The sequence below is a fragment of the Dendropsophus ebraccatus genome, chromosome 5, assembly GCF_027789765.1.
Source record: "Dendropsophus ebraccatus isolate aDenEbr1 chromosome 5, aDenEbr1.pat, whole genome shotgun sequence".
NCBI classification, from domain to species: domain Eukaryota; kingdom Metazoa; phylum Chordata; class Amphibia; order Anura; family Hylidae; genus Dendropsophus; species Dendropsophus ebraccatus.
The window spans coordinates 30,416,963-30,444,010 of NC_091458.1; the positions used below are offsets into that span (position 1 = coordinate 30,416,963).

Sequence of the window (27,048 nt, forward strand, 5' to 3'; positions counted from 1 at the left end):
TGGAAAACATGGATATAGTCATTGGCTGTATCTATGTTTTCCAGACAACCTTAGAGCTTTATCCAAGTTCAGCAGCCCCCGCTAATCAAATGCCGAATGATTGGGTTCGGGTGGACTTGAACCCGGTTCGCTCATCTCTACTTACAACCAATCAACCAATTAAGGCTGGGTTCACACTACGTATATTTCAGTCAGTATTGTGGTCCTCATATTGCAACCAAAACCAGGAGTGGATTGAAAACGCAGAAAGGATCTGTTCACACAATGTTGAAATTGAGTGGATGGCCGCCATATAACAGTAAATAACGGCCATTATTTCAATATAACAGCCGTTGTTTTAAAATAACAGCAAATATTTGCCATTAAATGGCGGCCATCCACTCAATTTCAACATTGCGTGAACAGAGCCTTTCTGTGTTTTCAATCCACTCCTGGTTTTGGTTGCAATATGAGGACCACAATACTGACTGAAATATACGTAGTGTGAACCCAGCCTAAATTTGAAATCCTAGTCATGTTGCCCATAGCAACCAATAAGGTTTTCTCTTACAGTGCTTGCTGTAGGGTGCTTAAAATAAAGCGTCAATGGGTAATCTGTGTGATTACAGTGGCATGATTATTTAAAGCGAATGTACCATCAGGTACACCACTTCAGTTTTTTTTTTTTTTACTTTGATGGATTGGCGCTGGTGCAGGGATGCCAGTGGTCCTTTTTTTATTTTAAATGCACCTTTCTTTTTGGGAGCACCAGCCCACCCCAGAGCACTGGGGGCAGACCCCCCAGCCTACAGTGTGATGAAACCCCCTCCCCTCTGTGACACGGCTCCATCGATTCTAACAGGAACGAGGCAGCAGTTCAAAAAAAGGACTGCGCCACCGGCATCCCCTTATCCATTGAGATAAAAAACCTGAAGCGATGTACCTGATGGTACAATCACTTTAAGCAGTTTCAAAGCTTCTGGCTTCATCATGAATGCTAATGCCAAGAGCTCGTAGGTCCAGTCCGCAGACTACTGTCTGTTCATTCTACTGCTATGTCAGAACAAAACAATTAAAAGAATGACGCTGGTGTGGGCAGCTTATGTGTTCCTAGTTACAGTACATTTTGTCCTTGGGTTGTCTGTTTTTATAAATGGTGTGAGCTGCCATACTACATACAACCTGTGGACAAGTGTGGCACCATTCCAGAGCAAAAGATCTTTTTTTTTTTTTTTTTTTAATAATCATGGACAGCCCCTTTAAGAAATATCAGAGCAGTGATTGTGTATACTGTTTATCTGAAAACACAGGAGGTGACATAGTAGCAGTATGAATAGACTGTCCTCGCTGCAGTACTTGACTTTCATCTGAAGTTACATTCTCTGTTTCTATTGCTGGAGTGTGAATTGTACTGGGATCCTTCCAAGGGGAGATGATCTGGCCTCTGCTGCTGTATCCTTGTTAGCTCCGTGACTCATGTTTATATAGTTATTTAATTGTGCACATGAGCTTAAGTGAGCCCAGAGGCCTTAAAAGGGTGTTGAATGGGTATTTCTATTTTGACATTTATGGTATACCTTATATGTTTGATATATGTGAGTTCCACCTCTACGTCCTACACTTATGCTCCCTAGCCTCATCTGTTCTACATATCATAACTTAAGGAGATCTGGAAGTCATAAACTCCTCTTACATATCTTACTTAGAATTAATGGGTGTAGCATGGCAAGCTAGGTTCCTAAACAAATTTCTTTCCAATCAACTGGCGTCAGGAAGTTATATAGATTTGTAGTTTACTTCTATTAAAAAATATCAAGCCTTCCAGTACTTATTAGCTTCTGTATATCCTGCAGGAAGTGGTTTTTTCATTCCAATCTGACACAGTGCTGCCTCTGTCCATGACAGGAACTGTCTAGAACAGAGGCAAATTTTCATAGATACGTTTACTGCTCTGAAGAGCTCCTGACATGGACAGAGGTGTCAGCAGAGAGCACTAGGTCAGACTGGAAAGAATACACCACTTCCTGCAGAACGTACAGCAGCTGATGCTGTATGCCTTGCAGCAAAACACTTGTCAGGTCACGAAGCCCCGGATCCCCTGTTTTCCTTACCACTCTGCACTTTTGTATTTGTAGCCAAAATAGGCAAAGTGGTATGCTGGTGACAGGGTGGGAATGAGGGGAATTGCTTTTATGCTAACGTGTGATTGACTTTGCATGTAATTTTTTTCCATGGCTAGTGAATACTGACCACTTTTTTCTTTCCTCAAGGCTCCTCCGAAGACTTGAATTTGCAGCATCATGAGTCTCGCTTTACATGAGCTGCTGCTGTGCTGCCGTCAGCTGGAAACCGACAAGGCCACAGAACGACGGGTATGGCATTCATATGTTTTAGGTTTTGATGCAGTGTTTTACCTGAAATTCCAGGAAATGGCTGTTAAAAGAAACATTATTTTTAAGTATTGATAATATGCTAATCTTATTGTCATCCAAACAATTTTACCAAATAACTGTCACCCGTTTCAAGTGGTTGTCCCATGAATGAATTGTTCTAATTTAAATAAAAAAGAACTTGCTACTCTGCACTTATAGTGTCCTCTGGTGTTGCTTTTCTTTTGAACATCTACATAATGTGCCCATTCTGGCTGAGACGAAGCAGAAGGTTCATATTCTGCTTCCTATTGGCTTCCTTCTAAGGGCCCTATTACACAGAGCAATAATTGGCCGATTTGTCCGATTATCGCTCTCTGTATTAGAGACAAAGATCAGCCGATGACAGCGATCATTGGCTGATCGTTGGTTTAGGTTTCGCCTAACATCTCTGGGCGCCGAACGCGCATCACTGCATGTAATAGCAATGTACGGTTGATGGTTAACGATTGCCCAAACACCTGTTACCTTACCTCTCCCCATTCGTGGCTTTCTCTCCTGTGCTCTGCAACTTCCCAATCCTGGCGGCTGCAGCGTCTGGGCGGCCAATCATTGACTGCGGCAGTGCTGGCCTGTGATTGGCTGAGCGGACTGGTTTCAGCTGACAGGCTGCTCAGACGCTGCTGCCACCGGGGCCGGGAAGCTGCAGAGGACAGGAGAGACGACCGGGAGCAAGGAGAGGTAAGGTATCAGGTGTTTGGGCAAGGGCTGCATGGAAATCGTTAACATTGTCCATGCAGCCCTTACTGCCCGATTATCGGGCTGTGTAATGGGTCCAGTAAATGAGCGCCAATCTAGCAGATCAGCGCTCATTTACTAAAATGATCGGGCCGTAGTCGGCCCATGTAATAGGACCCTAACTGCAGCAAGAATGATATATATATGTGTGTGTGTGGGGTGGGGGCATTGAGTTACTGAGTATGTGTGACTACCAGCTGTGGACATTCTAAGAAAAAATCTAAAGAACACCAGGAGACATCCAATATGCTAATGAGGGACTAGATTGTCCACGGGCCTCACTCCTGCTCAGTATTTATGCGTGCTATTACATGGAACGATGGCGGCGTGATCAACACTGTAAACGAGCGCTAATCTGCTGGATCGGTGCTCGTCTACTGGGCCTATTACATGGCCCGATAATGGTTTAGCAAGGGCTGCACTGACATCTTTTGTGATGTTCGTGCAGCCTTTGCCTAAACAGTTTTTGCATTACCTATCCACATTCCTGGTCTCCTTCTGCACTCTGCTTCCTTCCTTGGTCCCGGCCAGTGATTGGCTGTTTGGCCTGTCAGCTGAGACAAGTCGCTCTAAAGCTGCAGTGTACAGGACCAGGGAGGAAAGCATGCAGAGCACAGGAGGAGACCGGGAACGTGGATCGGTAATGTAAACTGTTTGTAGAATTGTCAGGCATCGGCTGCGCATTGCTACTACGTGTCGGCGCCTGATGATTTTAGGTCAGGGCCTAAAGGAACGATCAGCTGGCAATCAGCCGTACTTGGCCAAATACTGGCACCCAGTTCCTTTTGGCCTTTTATTTCAGTTTCCAGTTTTTTTATATTGCAGAAGGAAATTGAAAGGTTTAAGCGTCTGCTTCGAGATCAAGAGACAGTCCAGCAGTTAGATCGTAACTCTGATGCTCGCCATGGTAAACAGCTGAACTGGGATACTGTATTCAGGTTAGTGGCGCTGTAATACATCAGAAACACAATAAGCAATGTCACATATTACCATGTCAGGTGTGAATATTATCAATAGACAAGCCGCACTTCTGCCAGAGGCGTTTCCCAGAAGCTTTGTTCCATATTGATACTGTATGTCACAGTTATTGCATCTTTTTTTGTGGCATATTATTTCTGCAGTTATATAACATCTCTATAGTAAGCTTTTGAACTGAATACAAGCTCCTTTTAAAGTGACCCTGTACCCACAATCTGACCCCCCCCCCCAAACCGCTTGTACCTTTGGATAGCTGCTTTTAATCCAAGATCTGTCCTGTGGTCCGTTCGGCAGGTGATGCAGATAGTGTCCTAAAAAACAACTATTAAACTTGCAGCCCTGTGTCCACATTGTGTGTGCATTAGGCTGGCACACCCTCTCTGTCTCTCCTCCCCGCCCTTCTCATCATTAGGAATGCTACAGGCAGATTGCCTACTATTCGTCAGCTGTGTCAGCACGGCACATAGGCTGGATCGTTAAGGCACCTGTGCAATGTTCAGACAGGAGAAAATGTTCCACTGGCATTCCTAATGATGAAGAGGGTGGGGAGAAGTTAGGGCACAGATATTACAAGCCCCGGCCATTGGGCCATTAGGACAATAACTTAATCGCCTGCCGAACGGACCACAGGACAGATCTTTGATTAAAAGCAGCTGTCTGACTGTACAAGTGGTTTGGCGGGGTCAGATTGTGGGTACAGAGTCGCTTTAACTGGAATTTCATGATTTTTGAGGGTCTGGCTGTAGGAAGCCTTGTCAGGCTAGGCTGTCCTTTCCATAATACAAAAATGTTTCCAGATCCACCGTATTCTGACTTATGGGTAGGGGGGGGCCTGAAAATTGTTTTTTTTTCCCCCCCTAAACTTTGTAACCCATTTAAGTAGTCTACGAAGAACCAAGAAATCATGCTGTACATACACCACCATATCTGGCCTCAACTGGTTGGTTAAATGCATTTCTGTGATTTAAACCAAACAGGAACAATCTTTTTAATAAATCTGATTAATTTTAAATGTTAAAGGGGTTGTTAACTGTTTTTTTCTTTCAGATCAACTGGTCACAGCAAGTGCCAGAGATTTGTAATTTACTTCTGTTAAAAAATCTCAAGTCTTCCAGTACTTATCAGCTGCTATTTGTCCTAAAGGAAGTGGTGTATTTTTTCCAGTCTGACACATTGCTCTCTGCTGCTCTCTGTGCATGTCAGGAACTGTCCAGAGCAGTAGCAAATCCCCATAGAAAACCTCTCCTACTCTCCAGACTGGAAAGAATACACCACTTCCTGCAGGACATACAGCAGCTGATAAGTACTGAAAGACGGGAGATTAATTTTTATTAGAGGTAAATTACAAATCTGGCTCTTTTTGGGACCAGTTGATCTGAAAGAATTTTTTTTGTGAACTACCCCTTCAAATTTAGTGTTGGTATATACCCATGTCTAAATTAAAGGGCATGGGTGACATAACCTAGAAGTGGAGGAGCTGAATGTAACTAGGTCTTATTTTTGGATTAAGAGTTATAGCATAAGCCTACTCTAAAAACCATGCAAAATGAAGCTTGGTCTTATTTTTGGGGTAGGGCTTACTTTTGGAGAAGTATGGTATCTCATCAGAGATAATACTTATTTCTCTTCTTATCAGACTCCACCTCCCAAACTTTCGTTCATTGTGAAAAACAGTCCAATCCTGGGCTAGCAGCACACTGAGAGATTATAACGCTGCATGTACAAGTCTATGGATGAGGATGGGGGGGAGTAGTGAGAGACAAAAGAAGAGACTGCAGAGAGACTACACACGAGCTTACTGTTAGTATTGTATCTCGCCCCAGGGATTGTTGCATAAGGGTCCTATTACACCAACAGATTATCTGACAGATTTTTTTGAGGCAAAGCCAGAAACGGACTATAAATAGAGAACAGGTAATAAAGGAAAAACTAAGGTTTCTCCTCTTTTCAAATCCATTCCTGGCTTTGGCTTAAAAAGAAATCGCTCAGATAATCTGTTGGTGTAATAGGGCCCTAATTTAGATTCCTCAGTAATTTTCTATAGTGTTCTCCATGCTGCTGCTACTTTTTATGGTGTACTATAGAAAGATAGAAGTGTGTGTGCTCAGTGTATTGTAGATAGTGTATTGTAGACATCATAGAGACTAGCTCTGGGACAGCTGGAAATAAGGGAAGGAGTCTACAAAGAGAACTGTCATATATAACGTATATAATGTCCAGAAATAGTGCTACTCCCCATGTACACACATAGAGGGAGATTTATCAAACATGGTGTAAAGTGAAACTGGCTCAGTTGCCCCTAGCAACCAATCAGATTCCACCTTTCATTCCTCACAGACTCTTTGGAAAATGAAAGGTAAAATCTGATTGGTTGCTAGGGGCGTTTTTGCAATCCTGAAAACAGTAGGTATGTTTTAACATATTGATGTTACATATGATGTGTTTTCAACAGGTTCCTACAGAAATATATATTTAAAGAAACTGAAAGCATTAAATCTGCAAAGCAAAATGTCACCCAGTCAACACAAACCGCTCGACAGAAGAAAATGCAAGAGATCAGCAGTCTGGTTAAATACTTCATCCGATGTGCAAATAAAAGTGAGGGACCAATACCTTCTATATTTGTATCCCTGGTGAAGCTGCTGTGTATTGTGAAGTATGGTGGGCTACATGTCGTCGCTTTGGGCCAACTAACACATGGTATTGTTCTGGACTAGCGCATCAGTGGGTCCAAAATATGGAAACGTTTTTTTCTCTGTCTACGTTTGGGTTACAAATAGTGATGCAAAATATCCATGTGAAATTGGCTTTACATGTGTTTGCACTTTACAGGGGTACTCGCGCTGATTTTATTATTATTATTATTATTATTATTATTATTATTATTATTATTAATGTATTTATCCAGTCTGACACTCTCTGCTGCCTCCTCATAGAAAACCTCTCCTGCTCCGGAAACCTCTTCCAGACATGGACAGAGGTGGCAGCAGAGAGCACTGTGTCAGACTGGAAAGAACACACCACTTCCTGCAGAACATACAGCAGCTGATAAGTACCGGAGGACTTGAGATTTTTAAATAGACGCAACTTTATGCATTTGCATCTCCTACCAGGAGTATATACACATCATTTCGGGAGTATATACATCATTTCTAATCAATCTAGTCGTAATAGAGAGATGTGCATCAGGATAAGTTTTCTATAATTATCAGTAATTCTTCAGAATTTTACTACCAGGGTTCTTACCCATCATTCTGTCCCATCACTCTGTCCTTTCACTCTGTCCCATCACCCATCATTCTGTCCCATCGCCCCATCACTCTGTCCCATCACCCTGTCCCTTCACTTTGTCCCATCACCCATCACTCTGTGCCATCACTTTGTCCCACCACCCATCACCCCATCACTCATCACTCTGTCCTATCACCCCATCACTCTGTCCTCTCAACCCATCACTCTGTCCCATCACCCATCACTCTGTGCCATCACTTTGTCCCATCACCCATCACTCTGTGCCATCACTTTGTCCCATCACCCATCACTCTGTGCCATCACTTTGTCCCATCACCCATCACTCTGTGCCATCACTTTGTCCCATCACCCATCACTCTGTGCCTTCACTTTGTCCCATCACCCATCACTCTGTGCCTTCACTTTGTCCCATCACTCTGTGCCATCACTTTGTCCCATCAACCATCACTCTGTGCCATCACTTTGTCCCATCACCCATCACTCTGTGCCATCACTTTGTCCCATCACCCCATCCCTCTGTCCCATCACCCATCACTCTGTCCCATCACCCCATCACTCTGTCCCATCACTATCCCATCACCAAGTAAATACTGATAGGGCAGACTAGATGAACTAAGTGTTCTTTTTCTGCCGACACTCTTCTATGTTTCTATTTTACGACCAGGGTTCTAACTCTGTCTTATATCTACAGGAGCGACACGGTTAAAATGTACAGAGCTTTTGCTTCATGTGACCGACACAGTGAAAGATCCCACAACGTGCGCTGCTTATGGAGCCGACTACAGCAGCATTCTGCTAAAAGATATTCTGACGGTACGGAAGTACTGGTGTGAGATCACACCACAACAATGGGCAGGTATGCTGTGTAAGACATTGGGATCAATCTGTGTATTGTTGTTACTGTGTTGTGTGTTGGTATAGTTGTATAATGGAATATATAGGGGGGATTTCTAAAGTACGCCGGTCTTAAATTAGGCCCAACCCCCTTTTCCACAGCCTGATTCACTAAGAGATTTTTGCCAAACCTGCTGATTTCAACAGGACTGGCCTACCATCTAGCATCGATCTCTCTTTACAGATTGTCTCTTAACCTCTTAAAGAAGACATAAGATTGCACTCATGGTTCATTTATTTTCATTTTTCATTTTCATGCATTCCATGGCTTATACATTCACAACAGAGATGAGCTGGCGTTCTAGGAGGGGGTAACTCATGTCAGAGGCTTTGAGCGTTACATCTTTATTGCACACCTTAGCCCGGCCCTCTGTGATCGTCATACAAGTTATCAGTATATTTGTTTTATTCATTTACAGGTATTAATATTAGTACCTCTACTTGTCTATAGCCGTACTATCATATCATATTTAATGCCAAGCTATCTGTTTAGCAGTATTGGGTTAGTGTTATAAAAATGCTTTGTAACTACAGATCTCATTCAAAGCTTTGGGTTGTATGCTTTCTAGTCTATGGATCCAATAACAATCCCATTGGAACAGCTTACGTTCTATCGTGTCCTGCATCTTTAAAATGTCTTGCGATGGTTGTTTCCTCATATTTTTTCTCTGTCTCATCTTAACATCATAACATGTATGATGTTCAAAAAGGGCCAGGGGTAAATTAAGATTTAAAGCAGTCCGGTGAAAATTTTTATTAAAGTATTGTATTGCCCCCCAAAAGTTATACAAATCACCGATATACACTTATTATGGGAAATGTTTATAAAGTGCTTTTTTACCTGCACTTACTACTGCATCAAGGCTTCACTTAGTAAGTAGTAAGTGCAGGGAATAAAGCACTTTATAAGCATTTCCCATAATAAGTGTATATTGGTGATTTGTATAACTTTTAGGGGGCAATACAATACTTTAATAAAATTTTCGCCGGACCTCTCCTTTAACACTCCTACCCCCTAACACGCATGATTTGGAGGTTCACGTCTCAATATGTTGCATGGCAGACACAAGCTCACCTCCGTTATCAATATATAAGCTTTGGAAGCCCTGGTCGAAATACATGAAAATGGATATTGAAACTAAATGAATCAATCTGCTGTCTTCTTTAAGAGGTTACGGAGCACAGGTTAGGACACAATCCGTAAAGAGATCACTACACAGATTCATATGATGACAAGGTTGTGGATCCCAGATAGAGCTCTAGAGCTTGTTATATTGTGGCCATGGCTGGTGGGATTGCTTGTGTCCTGTGTACTAGGTCAGCCTTGGGGTAAACCTAACATGTGAAACAACTCTTTCAATGTATTGTATATTCAGTTCTCATGTACTTTTACTTACCATGTTACAGAGTTATGGAGCATATACGCCAACCTTTACTTGAAACCAAACAGTGCAATAAACCGGCTGCTGGTGGCTCGTATCATCCACACACTTACCAGAGGCTGCTGTCTCCAGACGGAGGGGATGCACTCTAAATTCTTCAACTTCTTCTCTGCGGTGATTCAGCGGGTCAGGTGACTAACTTATACATCTGGGGGAAAAATAGCGCAATCTTTTATAAAATGCAGTTTACATTTAATATTAATTGAAATAAATGTTAGTATAATAAATATTACAATATTTTGTATTTAATTATTATTATTGTAAATATTAATATTATATAAATATTAATTTATTTATTTTAAATGTTGGTTGACATATATAGCTTGAGACCAGAAAACAAGAGCATTGTAAAAATGGCTATTACAAATCACTGCCTGATTTGACTGTTAATCAGTGTGTGTAATAGGTCCTTTAGGTTTGTAAAGATAAAAGGGTATTCTGATCAGAAGCACTTATCACTGTATGGATGAATGATGAATAATAGATGGGGGGGTCCAACTGCTAAGATCCGGGTTCCATGTTCTCCCTAGGCAGCGCTTAAAAGAAGTTAAAATGAAGAATTTTGAGTCGGCTATTCCCACCAGTGCCATAGACTTTAAATGGAGCAACAGGGTGCATGCTATCAGGGGCGGTCTTGGCATTTCTGGGGCCCCAAGCGAAGTTATGTCTGGGGCCCCCCCTCGACACGCGTTCCAAAACAATAGACCGCTGTGTGTTGCCCCCAGTAGTATATACCCCTTGTGCGCTACCGCCAGTAATATATACTCCTTGTGTGCTGCCCCCAATAGTATATACCCCTTGTGTCCTGCCCCCAGTAGTATATACCCCTTGTTTGCTTCCCCCAGTAGTATATAGACCCCTGTGTGTTCCCCCAGTTATATATAGCCCCCCGTGTGCTCCCCCAGAAGTATATAGACCTCCTGTGTGCTGCCCCAGTTGTATATAGACCCCCTGTGTGCTGCCCCCAGTTGTGTATATACCCCCTGTGTGCTCCCCCACTAGTATATAGGCCCCCTGTGTGCTCCCTCATGGGTATTTAGCCCCCCTGTGTGCTCCACCACTTGGATATAGACCCCTGTGTGCTCCTCCAGTAGTATATAAACCCCCTGTGGGGTTCCCCTAGTAGTATATAGACCCCCTGTGTGCCCCAACAGTATTATATAGACCCCTTGTGTGCTGCTCCAGTAGTATAAAGACCCCTGTGTGCTCCCCCAGTTATATATAGACCACCTGTGTGCTTTACAAGTAGTATATAGACCCCCTGTATGTTCCCCCAGTAGTATATAGACCCCTTTTGTGCCCCACCAGTAGTATATAGACCCCTGTGTGCTCCCCCAGTAGTATGTAGCCCCCCTGTGTGCTCCCCCACTTGGATATAGACCTCCTGTGTGCTCTCCAAGTTGTATATAGACCCCATTCTGCTGCCCCAAGTAGTATATAGACCCCCTGTGTGCTGCCCCCAGTAGTATATAGACCCCTCTGTGAAGCCCCAGTAGTCTATAGCCCCCCTGTGTGCTCCCTCTGTTATATAGCCCCCCTGTGTGCTCCCCCATTTATATAGACCCCCGATGTGCGCTCCCCCAGTTAAACAGACCCCTGTGTGCTCCCCCTCCCATATAGAATATAACACAATAAAACAAACACTTATACTCACCTGGGTCCGGGCGTCTCCTCTTCTCTTCACTCTTGTGGCCGCAGGAAGGGTTTTCCCTGCGATCACAAGAGGCCGCACTCCCCTTGTCCTGGCGCCAATGCTCCAGTGATGTCACTGGAGCGCCGGCACCACAAGGAAAAAGCTGCCACTTGTGACCGCAGGGAAAACACTTCCTGCGGCCACAAGAGTGACTGACAGGAAGGGGGCCAATGTCTCCTGCCCTGTCAGTGCTGCTGCATGTAACTATGAGCGCTCATTACGAGTGCTCATAGTTAAAGTTCAGATGGCAGCAGCGAGCGGGGCAGCAGCCCTGTCCAGTGGTCTTGAGCACAAGAGCGGGGCGTGGGGGCCCCCCTGGATGTTGGGGGCCCCAAGCGATCGCTTGGGGTGCTTGGTGCCAAAGACCGCCACTGCATGCTATATTGCAGTTGCAGTCAAAAGTCCTGTTCTTGTGGTCGTGTGGCTGAAATAAACAGCAGACCCAAGGTCTCCCATTCTGTGGTCCCAGCGGTCAGACCCCGACTGATTTAGCATTTATCATGTAAATAATTGGTATATGGTAAATGCTTAGTAATCATCTGCGATCAGACATTTCATAGTATAACTACTGTAACTGTAGAGAACTCTTTCATGTAATTATATCTGAATCACCTTCCCTACTCATGTAATGAGTTCCCTATTAGGGTCCTATTACACTGTGCGATTTTTAACGACTAACGATAAACGATCGCTAACGAGATTGTTTATCTTTAACCTGAAATCGTTCACCATATCACACAGAACGATAATAGTTAGTTACGATCGTTATTGCGACAGTTACTATGATCGTTTATTCCTTCTGATCCCAGCAAAACAATGGACAATGTGCAATTACACTGAAAGATTAGTGAACAAATGTGGAACTTGTGCGAACGAATCTGGAATTACAGCAAATGATTAGTGAACGATTAACGATCATTTTAGGTTCAGATCAAAATCAACGACATATGAACGATTTTTTGATTGTTGCCTGAACGATTATCGTTTAAATTCGAACGATATAACGATTTTTTGCACGATAATCGTCCCGTGTAATAGGGCCCTTAGAGGTTTTCTTGGGGATGACAGGGAGCAGGGCCGTATTTACCACTAGGCACCCGTGGTCCGGTGCCTAGGGCAGCACCTTGCAGGGGGGCAGCACCAACCTCCAACCTCCCATTCAGACTTGCCAGTAAATCTGGTGTCTTTTTAAAGGGGGTCAGGTCTGGTAGGTTGTGTTAAATGTAATGCCTGAAGCTATTACCTACCAATCCAGTGGTGAGAATTCCATCAGACAATATGCAAATGAAATAAATTTATGTTTAAAGCCGTTAAAAAAAAAATGAAAAACGTGATTTAGACAATGTTTCCACATGTAGAGAGATGCGTGTGGCCGAAACCACTCTCCCCCACGCTCCCCAAGATGGGGCGTCTTCAGGTTTAGTGCCTAGGGCAGCAGCAACTGTTAATACAGCCCTGACAGGGAGTGTCATCGCTACCTGTTATTACTGATAATAATGCCATTATTTCACTGTACACAACAAATTTATAGGTAAAAAAAAAATATAGAATTTATAATTTGTTTTATTGTGTTTATTCTGTTCCTAGAGAGGAGAGAAATCTGCCCGGCCTGGACCAAATCTTTGCTGCTCTGAATGTTTTCCTCACCACGACCTCTTTGAATCACCGCATGAGGGTGTGTAAGTTAGGAGAAGATGTCTTTCCTATAGTGCTGCGAGTATGGACCCAGCAGAGACCTAAAGATGCCCTAAAAGAAGAGATTGTGGAGTTTTTTCGGTTAATGCTTCATGTTCATCACCCAAGGGGAGCCAAGACTACAGAGGAAGGTGCGTTATTCCGCTTCTAATCAGTTTGCTTGTCTTTTTCATAGTCTATCGACTGCTTATAGATTATTGAAACTTTTCATCACTTTGCAGGTGCTTACGCATTTGATGGTGATAAGTGGCAGAGGAATTTGTACAATTTGTACGATGCCCTGATGGGTGAGATCAGTCAGATCGGCAGCAGAGGCAAATACTCCTCTGGATCTCGGAACATCGCAGTCAAGGAGAACTTGGTGGAACTAATGGCAGATATTTGCCATCAGGTAATGTTTGAGCAGTTTTTCTTTTTGATTAAAAATTTTACAGGAGTTCTAAAACTACGACTAAACTAGTAGTTAAAAAAATTATAATGAGAATTTCCATTGATCATATGAGTGAGGGCTTGTGAATGGTTTATGGGCAGGGATGTTGGGTGTCAGATCCCCATAATCTGGTCTGATATACACCATCAATATCAAACTCAAGCTTTTTTGTGATGTAACACCATCTTTGCTATGATCCTTTATGCCACTGTTTGTCTTCTTTTTTCTCTTGCATACCCAGTACATCAATAACCTCCTTCTCCCTCCACATGTCATCTATAGCATTGTTATGTAAATCATCCCCTAGCACAGTGCAGTGTATTTAGTCCAGTACATTTTCTCCAGCACTTTATCATGGCATAGAATAGAGGAAGAGGTGCTGTCTTGTGACTGGCCCAGGGAGTAAGGGAAAGGAAGTCCAGGCGTGAGTACTGCTGACAAACAACCAAGTTCTATTCTTAACGATGAGAATGAGAAGTAGCCGTGAGCCATGGCAGGTACTCTCAGGAGCTCAATAGCAGCATTGAAAGGACTACTTCCAAGGGTTAATGCATCAAATCCATGCATGTTTTAAAACTCTTTTGAAAGTTCTGATATGCTTTCATTCATAATTCTATTAAAGGAGAAGTCTGTTGATTTGAAAAAATATGTCAGCCAGCAGAGACGGGGCCCACGTAGTGTTGTGTTGCAGACCCTGGGACCCCCATTAGAAGGCATTTCTCCCGAGTTCCGATGTCGTCATGATTTGAGTGGGAACTACCCAACCCGGCTAATGAATTGCCCCATCAGCCAGTCAGTGACTGGAGCGGTGTCCTGCCCGAGTCACTGACTGGCTGACTTGGAAGTCCATCAACAGGGTCGTAACATTACAGCCGAAGAGGTCCTGGAGCGTGGGAGTCCCAGAGCGGTGAGACTGCTGCAACGACTTCGCCTTTAAGGACAAATCTCTATATCCTCATGTTGTTTTTCAGATCTTCACAGAAGACACCCGGATATTGGAAATCACACAGGCTTCCTTCGCTGTGACCCAGAGAGACTCCCTTGGAAATGGGGGCCCAAGCAAACGCAGAAGGATAGAACTGGGCTGGGAAGTGGTCCGTGATAAGCTTCAAAGGTCAAAGAATGATTTTGATGTCATTCCATGGTAAGCGTGATCCTCATTCACTTTTACGTCAATTCAATATATAGACAGCATCATTTTTTTCATGGATGCTTAATTTCTCATATGCAGTCCTCCAGCCGACACTCACTTTTTGGGGGTGCTTTCACAATGGCAATATTTATGGGTACCCTTTTTGCTTGTTTATTGCAGTACCTTATTTTACTGCATTACCTTAGCTTACTATACTGTGCAAAATTTTTATTAGATATAAATTCAATCAGGAGACATCTGCTTGGCTCCAAATGTTTATTCTTCAACAGGACATCACCTCCAAACATAAAGGAGTTCTCCAATGTTATCCCCAAACTGGGGTCCAACTGCTCGGAACCCCACTATGCCATTAGAATGGAGCTGCAGGTCATGCAAGCCCACCACTTATCTAGTCATTCTCTATGGGAGTCACAGAACCATCTGTGTTTGACTGTTTTCAGCAGCTCCCATAGAGAATTATTGGAGCAGTGACGTACATATGTAACCAGCGGCTCCAGTCCAATAGGACACTGGGGTCCCTATTCTTGAGGGAGGGGGGCAGCAGTGACCCCCCCCCCATTTAGCTAGTTATCCTCTTCAGATAGGAGTCCTATAAGTCCTGATGATCTGACCACCACAGAGCCCTGATCTCAGCATAATCTCTGAGGCATTACATGACGAAGAAGAGGGGCCTTTCTTAATTTTTTCTTTTAATTAGCTTTTTACCTGAATAATTTCTTTCTTCCCCTTATCTTTTAAGGTTACAAATCTCAGCCTGTCTGATGGCACGGCATCCCATAAGCCTACCTAGCAGTGAGCTGACACCACTACTCTCCCTCCTTCACCAGCTCCTGGCGGAGCAGAGACGAGGAGAGAAGGCAGCCTTTGTTCTGAGATGCTTGAAGGAACTTGCAATTTGTCAAAAACAAAAGACAGATGTGGTGGCCACCCCAAAATCAGATCTGCAGAAGCTATGGACAAAAATCTGGGCTGTTACCTTGCGCAGTATAAGTTCTCCGCAGACGGAGGCTGACAGCTTTGCGCTATTAGGTGTCATGTTACAAGGAGGTCTAGTACCGGCGGACAGAGATTTCTGGAAGATTTTCTCAGGGTCTGCTGGCAAACCATCCAGGTAATGATAAGTAATAGTAATGATGTCTGTGTACACTGTGCTACATTGTTTTAATATCATTTTCTTTTCCTTATTACTTTGTTCTACATGACCCTAAGGGTGTGTTTATCCACCCTTAAAGGAGAAGTCTGGCGAAATTTTTTATTAAAGGGGTAGTGCGGCGCTAAGAAATTATTCACAAAATAACACACATTACAACGTTATACAACTTTGTAATGTATGTTATGTATGTGAATCGCCCAGTTATGCTCAGCCAATCGCGGCTGAGCAGCTGATGACAAGGCAGAGGGGGGCCGGCATCAGGGACGGCTGCAGCGATTCGGCCGGCCTCCCGAAGATTACGTTGTTGACAGAAGATCGGAGACGGAGACGACGCACGTCAGGTATGTATGGTACACTACACTTCCGGGTCCACGTGCGAGGGTGGGGGAATACGGGGAAGGGGGCGATTCACATACATAACATACATTACAGAGTTGTATAACTTTGTAATGTGTGTTATTTTGTGAATAATTTCTTAGCTCCACACTACCCTTTTAAAGTATTGTATTGCCCCCCAAAAGTTATACAAATCACCAAAATACACTCATTACAGTAAATGCTTATAAAGTGCTTTTTCTCCCTGCACTTACTACTACATCAAGGCATCACTTCCTGGATAACATGGTGATGTCACTTCCTGGATTAAATGGTGATGTCAAGACCCATCTCCCAGAACTGTGCGGGCTGTGGCTGCTGGAGAGGATGATGGCAGAGGGATGCTCAGTGTCCCCCCAGTGCCCTGTGTCCCTCAGTGTCCCCCTGCCATCATCCTCACCAGCAGCCACAGCCCGCACAGCTCTGGGAGTCGGGGCGTGACATGACCATGTTATCCAGGAAGTGACATCACCATGTTATCTAGGAAGTGACATCACCATGTTATCCAGGAAGTGACATCACCATGTTATCCAGAAAGTGAAGCCTTGATGTTGTAGTAGGTCCTGTAATTTAAAAAAAAAGTCAGCCGGCAGGGGGGAACATAAAAAACAATCATTTCTTATCTCTCCCTTAGCCTCTCCAGTGCTGGGTAGCTTCTCCGGGCCCCCCCGCTGGGCTACGGGATCTTTTGCCACTTGATTGTCATGAGCCGGCTGATGGACTGCCCGCTCAGCCAGTCAGGGGGACCCTGCTGCAGTCGCTAGTTGGCTGAGTGGGCAATCCATCAGCTGGGCGGGTAATGAAAACAATAAAGAGCACGTGTACCTCTCTGCGCCCACCCGGTGTCCTGTTGTGGTATAGTGATTTTTGCTGATACATGTTGGTTTGCTCTATGACTCGTGTTTATATAGTTATTTGGTCATAGACAATATAACAGGTTACAACCGGCATAAATCAGTATCTTTCTAATTGTCTTCATTTCTTGTAGCTCGGCAGTGCAGTGCCTGAGTCTGGCCCTCACCTCCTGCATGGTCCCAGATCATCTTACTTCTCACCTGGAGCTACCTGTACATGAGGGCAGTGGTAAAAGGCTGCTCAAGGAAGAGGTCATTAAGTGGTTACTGTTTGGTCATCTGGATGATGAAATGGAGGATATCAATGAGCATGCACCCTCAATAAACCAGTGAGTGTTAATAAACAAGCAGCTTGTTTAATCTTGTAGTATACGCTGGTGGTTTGGGGGCAAAAGGGAGCAAAGTACCTTGCCTGCTGGTGGCTACATATACTGTTCAGCCACTGAGTGGTGGACTCCAAAAGACTTCTGGGCGTCTGGCTCCAAACCTCTAGCGGCTGACCCTGTAAGGGTGGTATTACACAGAGCGTTTATCGTTCGAAAAATCGTATAATCGTTTGGATTTTAACGATAATCGTTTAATAGCAGACAAGGATTAAACGACCAACAGGAAATCATTGGTCGTTTAATAGAATTTTTACCTATTTTTAAGCGTTGATGGCTCACTTGTAATAAGGTGTTTTTCGGTCATGCGCAGTAGCGGCAAATGCAGTGGCGATGACAGGACGAATGCAATAACGATCATAAGTAACGATCATCATTCCGTGTAATTGGGTGAACGATTTCAGGTCGTTCGCCATAGCGTTCGTTTGAGGTCGTTTATCGTTAATCGGCAAAAAATTGCTTCATGTAATAGTGCCCTAAGTCTCATAGGTTGTGAAGTATGGCCTCCATGAACTAGATGTGTTTTTCTAGCACCTCACACAGAGTCATCATCCTGATCTCTTTGTCGTGTTCCTTGTTCCTAAATAGGGATGGTCCGAACCTGCCGAGGTTCAGGTTCATATGAACCTGAACTCTCGGCAATGATTCCCGCTGTCTGCCCGCTCTGTGGAGAGGGTGGATACAGCGGGAGGACCGCCTGGAAAACTGGGATACAGCCTATGACTATGGCTGTATCCCAGTTTTCCAGGCGGTCCTCCCGCTGTATCCACCCTCTCCACGGAGCGGGCAGACAGCGGGAATCATTGCTAAGAGTTCAGGTTCGTACGGACCCGAACCGAAGCAGGTTCGGACCATTCCTTTTCCTAAACCATTGTGGCCAGGGTATTATCTTGCTGTAAGGGCCACTGCCTTCAGGGTATCCAGCTGCCATTAAGGGTGGGCCTGGTCTAGACTATGTTTAGAAACCAATGAAACACAACTGAACCTCAAACTGATATCAAAACAAACAAGTCTTTATTGTATGAAATATTAAAAAAACATGTAATGACAAACAGCAGAAAGGGAATGAAGCGGTAAACCACTTCTGGGAAGAAAGTTAAAAAACACAAAACAACAACGAACATGTAAGCCGGGGGTGGTGGTGGTAACTCATAAGGTGCAATGCAGATGGGAGTAATATCCCATCTGTAGGAGCGAAAGTACCTACACCTAAATGCTAATATCTAACACATAATGGTTGTAACTTAAATTAAAGGTATATTACCACAAGTGGAAGTAAAGTAGAAGGTCCACCAACAGCCTACTTTACTTCCACTTGTGGTAATATACCTTTAATTTAAGTTACAACTATTATGTGTTAGATATTAGCATTTAGGTGTAGGTACTTTCGCTCCTACAGATGGGATATTACTCCCATCTGCATTGCACCTTATGAGTTACCACCACCACCCCCGGCTTACATGTTCGTTGTTGTTTTGTGTTTTTTAACTTTCTTCCCAGAAGTGGTTTACCGCTTCATTCCCTTTCTGCTGTTTGTCATTACATGTTTTTTAATATTTCATACAATAAAGACTTGTTTGTTTTGATATCAGTTTGAGGTTCAGTTGTGTTTCATTGGTTTGTTGTCTAGTAACTAGAACCCGGATTATGTTGATTTTCCCTACGGAACAATTATTTCCCCATTCAGATGTGTGTTATTATGGTAACTGCGTGAGGGAATACTGCTTAAAGGGGTTGTCCGGCGAAAAAAAATTATTCACAGAATAACACACATTACAAAGTTATACAACTTTGTAATGTATGTTATGTCTGTGAATGGCCCCCTTCCCCGTGTTTCCCCCCACCCACGCTAGACCCGGAAGTGTGGTGCATTATACTCACCGCATGTCGTGTCGTCCACGGTCTCCGATCGTCAGCAGTGACGTCTTCTTCGGGAGCTTGGCGGATCTTCCCGAGTGCCGGCCACCCTCTGCAGCGTCATCCGAAGCTCAGCCGCGATTGGCTGAGCATAACTGTGCTCAGCCAATCGCGGCTGAGCGGCTGATGACGCGGCCACGTCATCAGCTGCTCAGCCGCGATTGGCTGAGCACAGTTATGCTCAGCCAATCGCGGCTGAGCTTCGGATGACGCTGCAGAGGGCGGCCGGCACTCGGGAAGATCCGCCAAGCTCCCGAAGAAGACGTCACTGCTGACGATCGGAGACCGTGGACGACACGACATGCGGTGAGTATAATGCACCACACTTCCGGGTACACGGGTGGGGGTGGTGGGACACGGGGAAGGGGGCCATTCACAGACATAACATACATTACAAAGTTGTATAACTTTGTAATGTGTGTTATTCTGTGAATAATTTTTTTTCGCCGGACAACCCCTTTAACTGAGTTTCGGTACATATAGACTATGTTTAGGTAGATGGTGGTACATAACCTAATGTGTTTATTTTTTAAATCAGATATTTTTTTTATTTAGCTTTATCAAACATATAAATTATAGGGAGACATTTAGAAAAATAGCACAATAAAAGACCAAAAGTTACAGTCATGTACTGTAAGTATGCCTTGTGACTCTTGCGGCAATAAATCAAGCAGTCATGCTATGGTTCTCTTCAATACTACTCATATTCTAACAAATATCATAAGAAAACAAAAAGAGATACAAAAACCTAACAACGTACGCAAGTGCCATGCGCAGAGGGAGATTATAGCAGAGCATAAAGTACATTTGATATAAAAAATTTTTAATATAAAATCTTGAACTCCAGCAAGCGGAGCTATTACATCCAGTGGTGGAAGGCAGTACGGATCTACCGAGTTGCCACTTGGTTGAGCATAACCTGTATAGGGTTTCTACAACACTCCCATAGTGCTCTCAATGGCAAGCCTGCCATGTATATCCAGCATCCCCAGATTTTTTCAAACTTGTGTGAACACTTACTCTTAATATAGACCCCTCTTTCCAATCTAATGGTATTATTGCTAATGTGTTTATTGACATCCCCAGGTACTTTTCCCAACCATCCTTTCAGAAGTCTCTTGTTAGCCTCACAATGAAGAATTCCAGTGCTGCTATGGATTATTTTGGAAGCTTTTTACAGTGGTGAGTAGTAATGCAGAAATGTATGATGCTCTTAAAGGGGTTTTTCCCCCAAAATTATTTTTGCATTAATACATTGCCCACCCGTAGATTTCCATCTTTCCAATATAAAGTTATTATAGATTCTGCACAGTTTTGCTGTTATCTAGATGCATTCACCCCCACAGAATGCATAGAATCATCAACACTCAGTCGAACCCGACATGGTCCCTGCTCCCGGCCCGACCCTCCGAGACGGCATCACGTGTCCTCAGTCTCTTCAATGGGCCGGCTTTTAACCCTGCACACTGAAGTGAGGGAGGACACTGACAGCTGCTTCTGATCACTGTCTCCAACTCTGAAAGCAGCCCCCCCCCCCAATGTGTAACCCTATTCGCTCCTGATGGTGACCGGCAGCGGCACGAACACCCCCCCCCATCTCATGTGACATGTCCACCTGAACTAACTAACCCCCCCCCCCCCCCCCCCTCCGCATCACGGACGGCCCCCAGCCCCCCCCCCGCCCCCTCGCCTCACCGGGTGATGGCATCTCTTCGGTGACCTCCAGCGGCAACTCCCCCCCACACCCTGGCATCACTCCTGGCACCACACGGCCTGGTCACGGAACGGCCAGTCTTTTACTCCATGTGAACATGGCCTAAGGCTGTATTACACGGCCTGATGTGCAGAATAAGCGAGTGGTGATCTGCTAGATTGCCACTTGCTTACAGAGCCTATTACACAGCTTGACTATTATGCGGCAAGGGGACCCCGCCCCCGATGTCCTCTTGCCTCTTCCCAGCTGACTGGTGATACTGCTGAAGCTTCTACACCCGTCTCTGAAATGACAGGATGGGACAGTGCCACCGCCAGTGATTGGCTGAATGGCCTGTCACTTCAAAGACTGGTGCAGAAACTTCAGTGGTATCTCCAGTCAGCTGGGAAGAGGCAAGAGGACATTGGGGAGCGTGGACAGGTAAAGGCCCTATTCCACCAACAGATCTGACGACAGATTATCTGCCAAAGATTTGAAGCCAAACCCAGGAACAGACTATAAACAGGGAACAGGTCATAAAGGAAAGACTGGATTTCTCCTCTTTTCAAATCCACTCCTGGGTTTGGCTTCAAATCTTTGGCAGATAATCTGTTGTCAGATCTGTTGGTGGAATAGGGCCTTAAGTATATATGTTTATTATTTACTATAAACTTTCATCGTCTGCAGACTGCGCATCTCCTATTACACATAGCGATGCACAGTTGCCGGATGATGATTTTTTCATCTTGTTGAAAGACAACGATCATCTGGTCCTTGTCTGATCGTTGTCTTTATTACACAGGGTAATATCTGGACGATTTATCCTGATTGGGCAGATAATTGCTATATGTCATCGGATCTTTAGTTTCAAATAATGGGGTTAATCAGGGTTAAAAAAAAAAACATGGCCGCCTTCCTCCTGGAACAGTGCCACTCTTGTCCTCAGTTTGTATCTGGTGTTGCAGCTCAGCTGTTGATTAAGGACAGGTGTGGTACTGTTTTTGGTAGAATGCAGCTTTTCGGCACTGTGGCAATTACATGTCTCGCACAGGGTTCTATACAGTGGTTTATACTGACATTTGTTGCTGATTATTACTTTCATCTCCAGTTCTCATCAGAAAATGGGAAGTGATTCACCTGGTTTCTCCAAAACTGAAGAACTCCATCTTGTGTCCTCTTTTAATGAAATTACAATGCTAAGCAGTGCATCGGATCCAACAACCTGTCTAAAAACAAGCTCCACGTGTCTCACTGTGCATCAGTGTGTCAGGAATAAGCTGGAGCTCGATCTACTTACTGTTTCTGAGCAGCTACTCAACAGCTACTCATCTGAGGTATACATAGCTTTTTTGTAGTTCTGCAGAGTACCATTGACCCCCCCCCCCATGATACAACCAATCTTACCATGAATCTTTGTAACTTTCATTCAGCTTTTTCTTAGTATTGGTGTTTTAACATTTGCATTTGAATGACAGTTTTTACTTTTATGTTATTGTATAATTATTTTTTCTTTTTAAACCTAGACCACACCCCCTGAATCCTTGGTACGATGTGCAAGTCTATTGACTGGAGTGTTAGCTTGTTATTGTCATGCAGAGGTCATCAGTGAAGATGAGGCTTGCCAGTCTAGCCTATTCCAGAAAGCCAAGGTAGGCGGTGCTGTCATTTATATATGGGAGAGTATCACCAAACCAATGTTTTGCCAAAAAAAAAAAAAAAATAAAGCAACTCTAAGGGTACTATTACACCAACAGATCTGACGACAGATTATCTGCCAAAGATTTGAAGCCAAACCCAGGAACAGACTATAAACAGAACAGGTCATAAAGGAAAGACTGAGATCTCTCCTCTTTTCAAATCCACTCCGGGGTTTGGCGCCAAATCTTTGGCAGATAATCTTTCATCAGATCTGTTGGTGTAATAGTACCCTAACTGTGCTGTGTACGCCATGGCCAAAGACTGCATTGTTGCCCTACCTGTACTACAATATATAAAATTTAATTAATGCAATATGCCTATTGCTGCAACCATGAGCTGACAGTCACCAGAACTGCAGTAGGGTTACATTTTTGGTGGTCATTGTCAGGTCGAGGTGAAGGTCATGGCAACTTAGGGGTTGCATAGCCAAAGCTGCCTCATAGCTCTAACCTGATGTAGGCTTAAAGGGAATATATCACCAAATAATTTCGTATTATTTTTGTGTTTTTTTGTCATGAACAGTGTTTTAATATTTCTTTGTGGTTTTTTTTTTGTACCTGCGCAGTTATTAATATTTGTTTAATTGTTACATTTTTATTAATAAGTTCAATTGTTTTGTCATCTCAAACAATGAACACACAGGCGGAGTAGTACATTGCACTGGGGAACGTGTGGGTTAATTAAGAAGCTCTCAACTCCACAATCAGGCTATGTTCACACTACTTAAGTACCGTAGTGATCACAGCCACTGAGGGAATCCCGGCCGGAGTGTATACACATGGTATACACTCTGGACGGGATCCCTATCGGCGCCCTATCGTCAGTTCACACTCCGTCCGCACACTCCATTGTGAGCAGTGGGGAATTTGGATGCAGGCGAATTCAGTGGCAATAAAGATCATCCAGCTGATACTGCAGTACCGGCCGGGATGGGCTTTTCTGACATGGGCCGTTCTCTTACATAGTGTAAACATGTCCTCAGTGCGCATATGTAAAAGAAACCAAACGCTACAGCATAAACATTGTCTTTCTTCATATTTACTTACACATCCAAGAAGACATAGTGACGTTTCACAGACAAAGATACGGTTCACCCAAAGTGCTCAATGATGCAATTCCATTGTAGGTTGATCACATTCACTCTTCCTGAATAATTTACCAAGCAATTTAGCCTTGGACGTGTTCGCACCAAAAAATTACTTTCTGGAATACCCCTTTAAGTCAATAGATTTTCACTGATCTTTATTTATTTTTTTGCAGATGTTAATGCAGTGTGCTGGTGAGAGTACATCAATTCTAAGGGGAAAATTAAGTGAGGAACAAAAAATTGTATCACTGGGAGCATTGATATTACAGTGTCTGAACTGCGTCTGCAACTGCGCAAAGGTAATGTGTCAAGTGTAAGGGGCATTCAGTACAGTACTATGTGTGTGTTTTTAGCTATAAACCTTAAAGGGATTCTCCTATTTTATTAAAAAGATCAAAGTGACACCTTCTAGAACTATATATAGAACTGAAAGAATAAACTGTAAACTTCTAACTAACTTTTTGCTTACACTTATTTTAATTCTAGACGGGTCCTGCTCGATTTGCCACAGATCTGTTTCTTCACCTTATAACACCGAGGATGTTAACGGATTTATGTGAAATATGTCGACACTTGGTATGTTAACCTAATAACATAGTAAGGTTAAAAGGATGCATATCCATCATGTTTAGTCATGGCAGTCACAGGTATCAAACTCTCAGCCCTCCAGCTGCTGCAGAACTACAATTCCCATCATGCCTGAATAGCCAAAGCTATAGCTTTGGCTGTCCAGGCATGATGGGAATTGTAGTTTTGCAACAGCTGGAGGGCTCAGAGTTTGATACCCCCTGATCTACATTCTACAACCTTGAACCTTCAGGTTGAGTAGAAGCTGAGTGTCCAAAGAAACCTTTGGTCATGTACCAGTCTCATCATCGCATGGTTAAAAGTTGTGGACAATGGGGAAAGCTTAACAAGCTTATGGCCGGGTGACTCAGACCTTAACACATTTTATCTGTCAACCACCACCTTATCCTTGGGGGAGGGGGGCAAATTCTCAATTAGTAATGGACATAGATACAAATGTTCTGGGCCTGTAGGGAGCTGGAAGTATACTGGAGAGGAATAGTTACTCTTGTGAAAGATGTATTTGGTGTTGTCTTGCCCCTTACGCCTAAACATTGTGTACTGGGACTTCTGGGGAATACTCAACCTGATGACTATACTGCTCTGGGGATACAGCGGATCCTCTACCAAGCCAGGAAAACCATTGCCTCTAAATGGACACACGCTGATCCACCGACAGTGGGAGAATTTACTTGTAGAATGAATGCAGTGATTAGGCTTGAGAGGGGGGTATACATGAAGCGGAAATGTATCAAGAAGTTTGAAAACATCTGGGGAAAGTGGATAGATGCCCCTGGCTTGCCGTCACCTATACTACATAGGATTTGTAGATACCCATTTCAGATTCTTCTAAATGCAATTTAATGGTGATATGATGCTCCAACATATTGATGTAAAGTAATTTGTCATATGACCTGTCTAGCCAGTCTACGATTCGCACAATAGGAGAGGGATGTAGCAGTTTATTAAATTTCTGACAAATGTTTGCAAGACATGTTTAATGTTTTTTTGTATTACCTTTCTATTTTTATTAGATGTTATACATTTCTACGCACATAGTTATGATGTGTGATACCTGATTGTTTCACATGACCTACAGTTGGACATTATTCCCTGTCTCATGATTCTGCATTTATCTGAGATGTTCCAATTGTATTAAAAATGTTTTTTATGTCTATTTGTAAGAAAAACTAAAATAAAAATGATCTGATTTCAAAAAGTAATGGACATAGAGATAGGGAACAGAATATTGCAATGTAAATTATTAGTTTAATGTTGCATCACCTTAATATTCCATACTATGATTGCAGGTGAATAGTAATGGCACCAATGGCAATGGTATTGTTGAGGCTATAGACAGAGATCCTATGGACATAGACATAGAGGCAAGAATGGATATTGATGACCAAGGAGATGCAGACTTCTTCGATGATGACTCTTCCACTGAAGCTACAGAAAGTATAGACAGCGGGGAACTACAGAATATCACTGGTAGGAAACCAATCTAAACCTATAAAAATGTGTCCATGGTGCTCTGTTGGCTTGATGTGCACCATAAATATCTTTTTGGGTTGCCTTTTGATGGTATGTTGAAAAGTAAAATATTTGTAGCAATAGGTGTGAGCCAGTAGATGTGATACTTTGGTAGATAATCAGCTAGGTTGATATACAGACCATTGTATATCAGTGGAAGAGGTTTAGATGTGAACGGTGTTATATCACGTTTCTCCCTATTATAGGTGCAGTGAGTCCATTATCTGAGGAACATTTGACCAAACCTGAGATGGTGTTGTCCCAGGCGTTGCAGTTTCTGTGTTTCTGTGCATCTCCTGCCATACATCACAATGTCAATTTCAGACCGTCTGACATAAGGAGAAGACTCTTGAGTCTCGTGGATACCTCATTAGACACAAACAAACCGCAGCATCTCCGCGTGGTAAGATCAGAGCGCTAACTTTGGGGCGGCTTCAACGATACCCTGATGCTACTTGCTCTAAAAATGAAATGAATTTCATATACAACACAGATATGATTACTGTTTCAGCATAATATAGCTCAGGAAGCATTAGCCACATCACGTTTAGGGTATATATCGTCAAAAAGTATGTTTACTCTTGCAGACTGACAGCACATTCACAGTGCTTAAAGGGGAACTATCAGCAAGTTAAATGAATCTACCCCGCTGATATCCCTCTATAGTGCCAGGGACGTGGAGGAGGAAGGTATATGTCTTACTTTCCTCGTCTGCGCTGGTCCCGAGCTGTTTGTTGGGGTGAACTCTGCTCCATAGCACACTTAGGAGCACTGCCGCGTCATCTTGCCTGCCCCCTCCATTGATCATCATTAGAAGGGGTGGTCCGGATGACGCGGCAGTGCTCCTAACGGTGCTCTGGAGTGGAGTTTACCCCGACTAACAACACGGGACCGGTGCCGAGGAGGAAGGTAAGACACTTACCCTCCTCTTCAGCGTCCCCGGTGCTATAGGGGGCTATCAACAGGGTAGATTCGTCTAACGTGTGATAGTTCCCCTTTAATGCACTGAATATAGTGACTACATCCAGTCCATTACCTGAATGTATGCTCTTCCACTGTGGAGTAGACCACAATTTTGGATCTTTCAAGAAATGGACAATGTAGT

At 43.6% G+C, this 27,048-nt stretch overlaps 1 protein-coding gene across 1 annotated transcript in view; it reads left to right on the forward strand.

The window, feature by feature from the left end:
• The window catches only part of ATM (ATM serine/threonine kinase), a 114,169-nt gene that overhangs the window by 19,209 nt on the left and 67,912 nt on the right, over nucleotides 1-27,048 (forward strand). Inside the window, exons 2-18 of the mRNA XM_069969764.1 lie at nucleotides 2,250-2,351; nucleotides 3,972-4,084; nucleotides 6,577-6,722; nucleotides 8,068-8,232; nucleotides 9,678-9,843; nucleotides 12,993-13,231; nucleotides 13,322-13,491; nucleotides 14,502-14,674; nucleotides 15,423-15,794; nucleotides 17,200-17,394; nucleotides 20,452-20,547; nucleotides 22,167-22,392; nucleotides 22,582-22,707; nucleotides 24,017-24,142; nucleotides 24,330-24,419; nucleotides 25,721-25,901; nucleotides 26,150-26,346. Coding sequence (XP_069825865.1) covers nucleotides 2,280-2,351; nucleotides 3,972-4,084; nucleotides 6,577-6,722; nucleotides 8,068-8,232; nucleotides 9,678-9,843; nucleotides 12,993-13,231; nucleotides 13,322-13,491; nucleotides 14,502-14,674; nucleotides 15,423-15,794; nucleotides 17,200-17,394; nucleotides 20,452-20,547; nucleotides 22,167-22,392; nucleotides 22,582-22,707; nucleotides 24,017-24,142; nucleotides 24,330-24,419; nucleotides 25,721-25,901; nucleotides 26,150-26,346 — 2,853 coding nt within the window. The 5' untranslated portion in view covers nucleotides 2,250-2,279. The remainder of the gene's footprint in view (nucleotides 1-2,249; nucleotides 2,352-3,971; nucleotides 4,085-6,576; nucleotides 6,723-8,067; nucleotides 8,233-9,677; nucleotides 9,844-12,992; nucleotides 13,232-13,321; nucleotides 13,492-14,501; nucleotides 14,675-15,422; nucleotides 15,795-17,199; nucleotides 17,395-20,451; nucleotides 20,548-22,166; nucleotides 22,393-22,581; nucleotides 22,708-24,016; nucleotides 24,143-24,329; nucleotides 24,420-25,720; nucleotides 25,902-26,149; nucleotides 26,347-27,048) is intronic.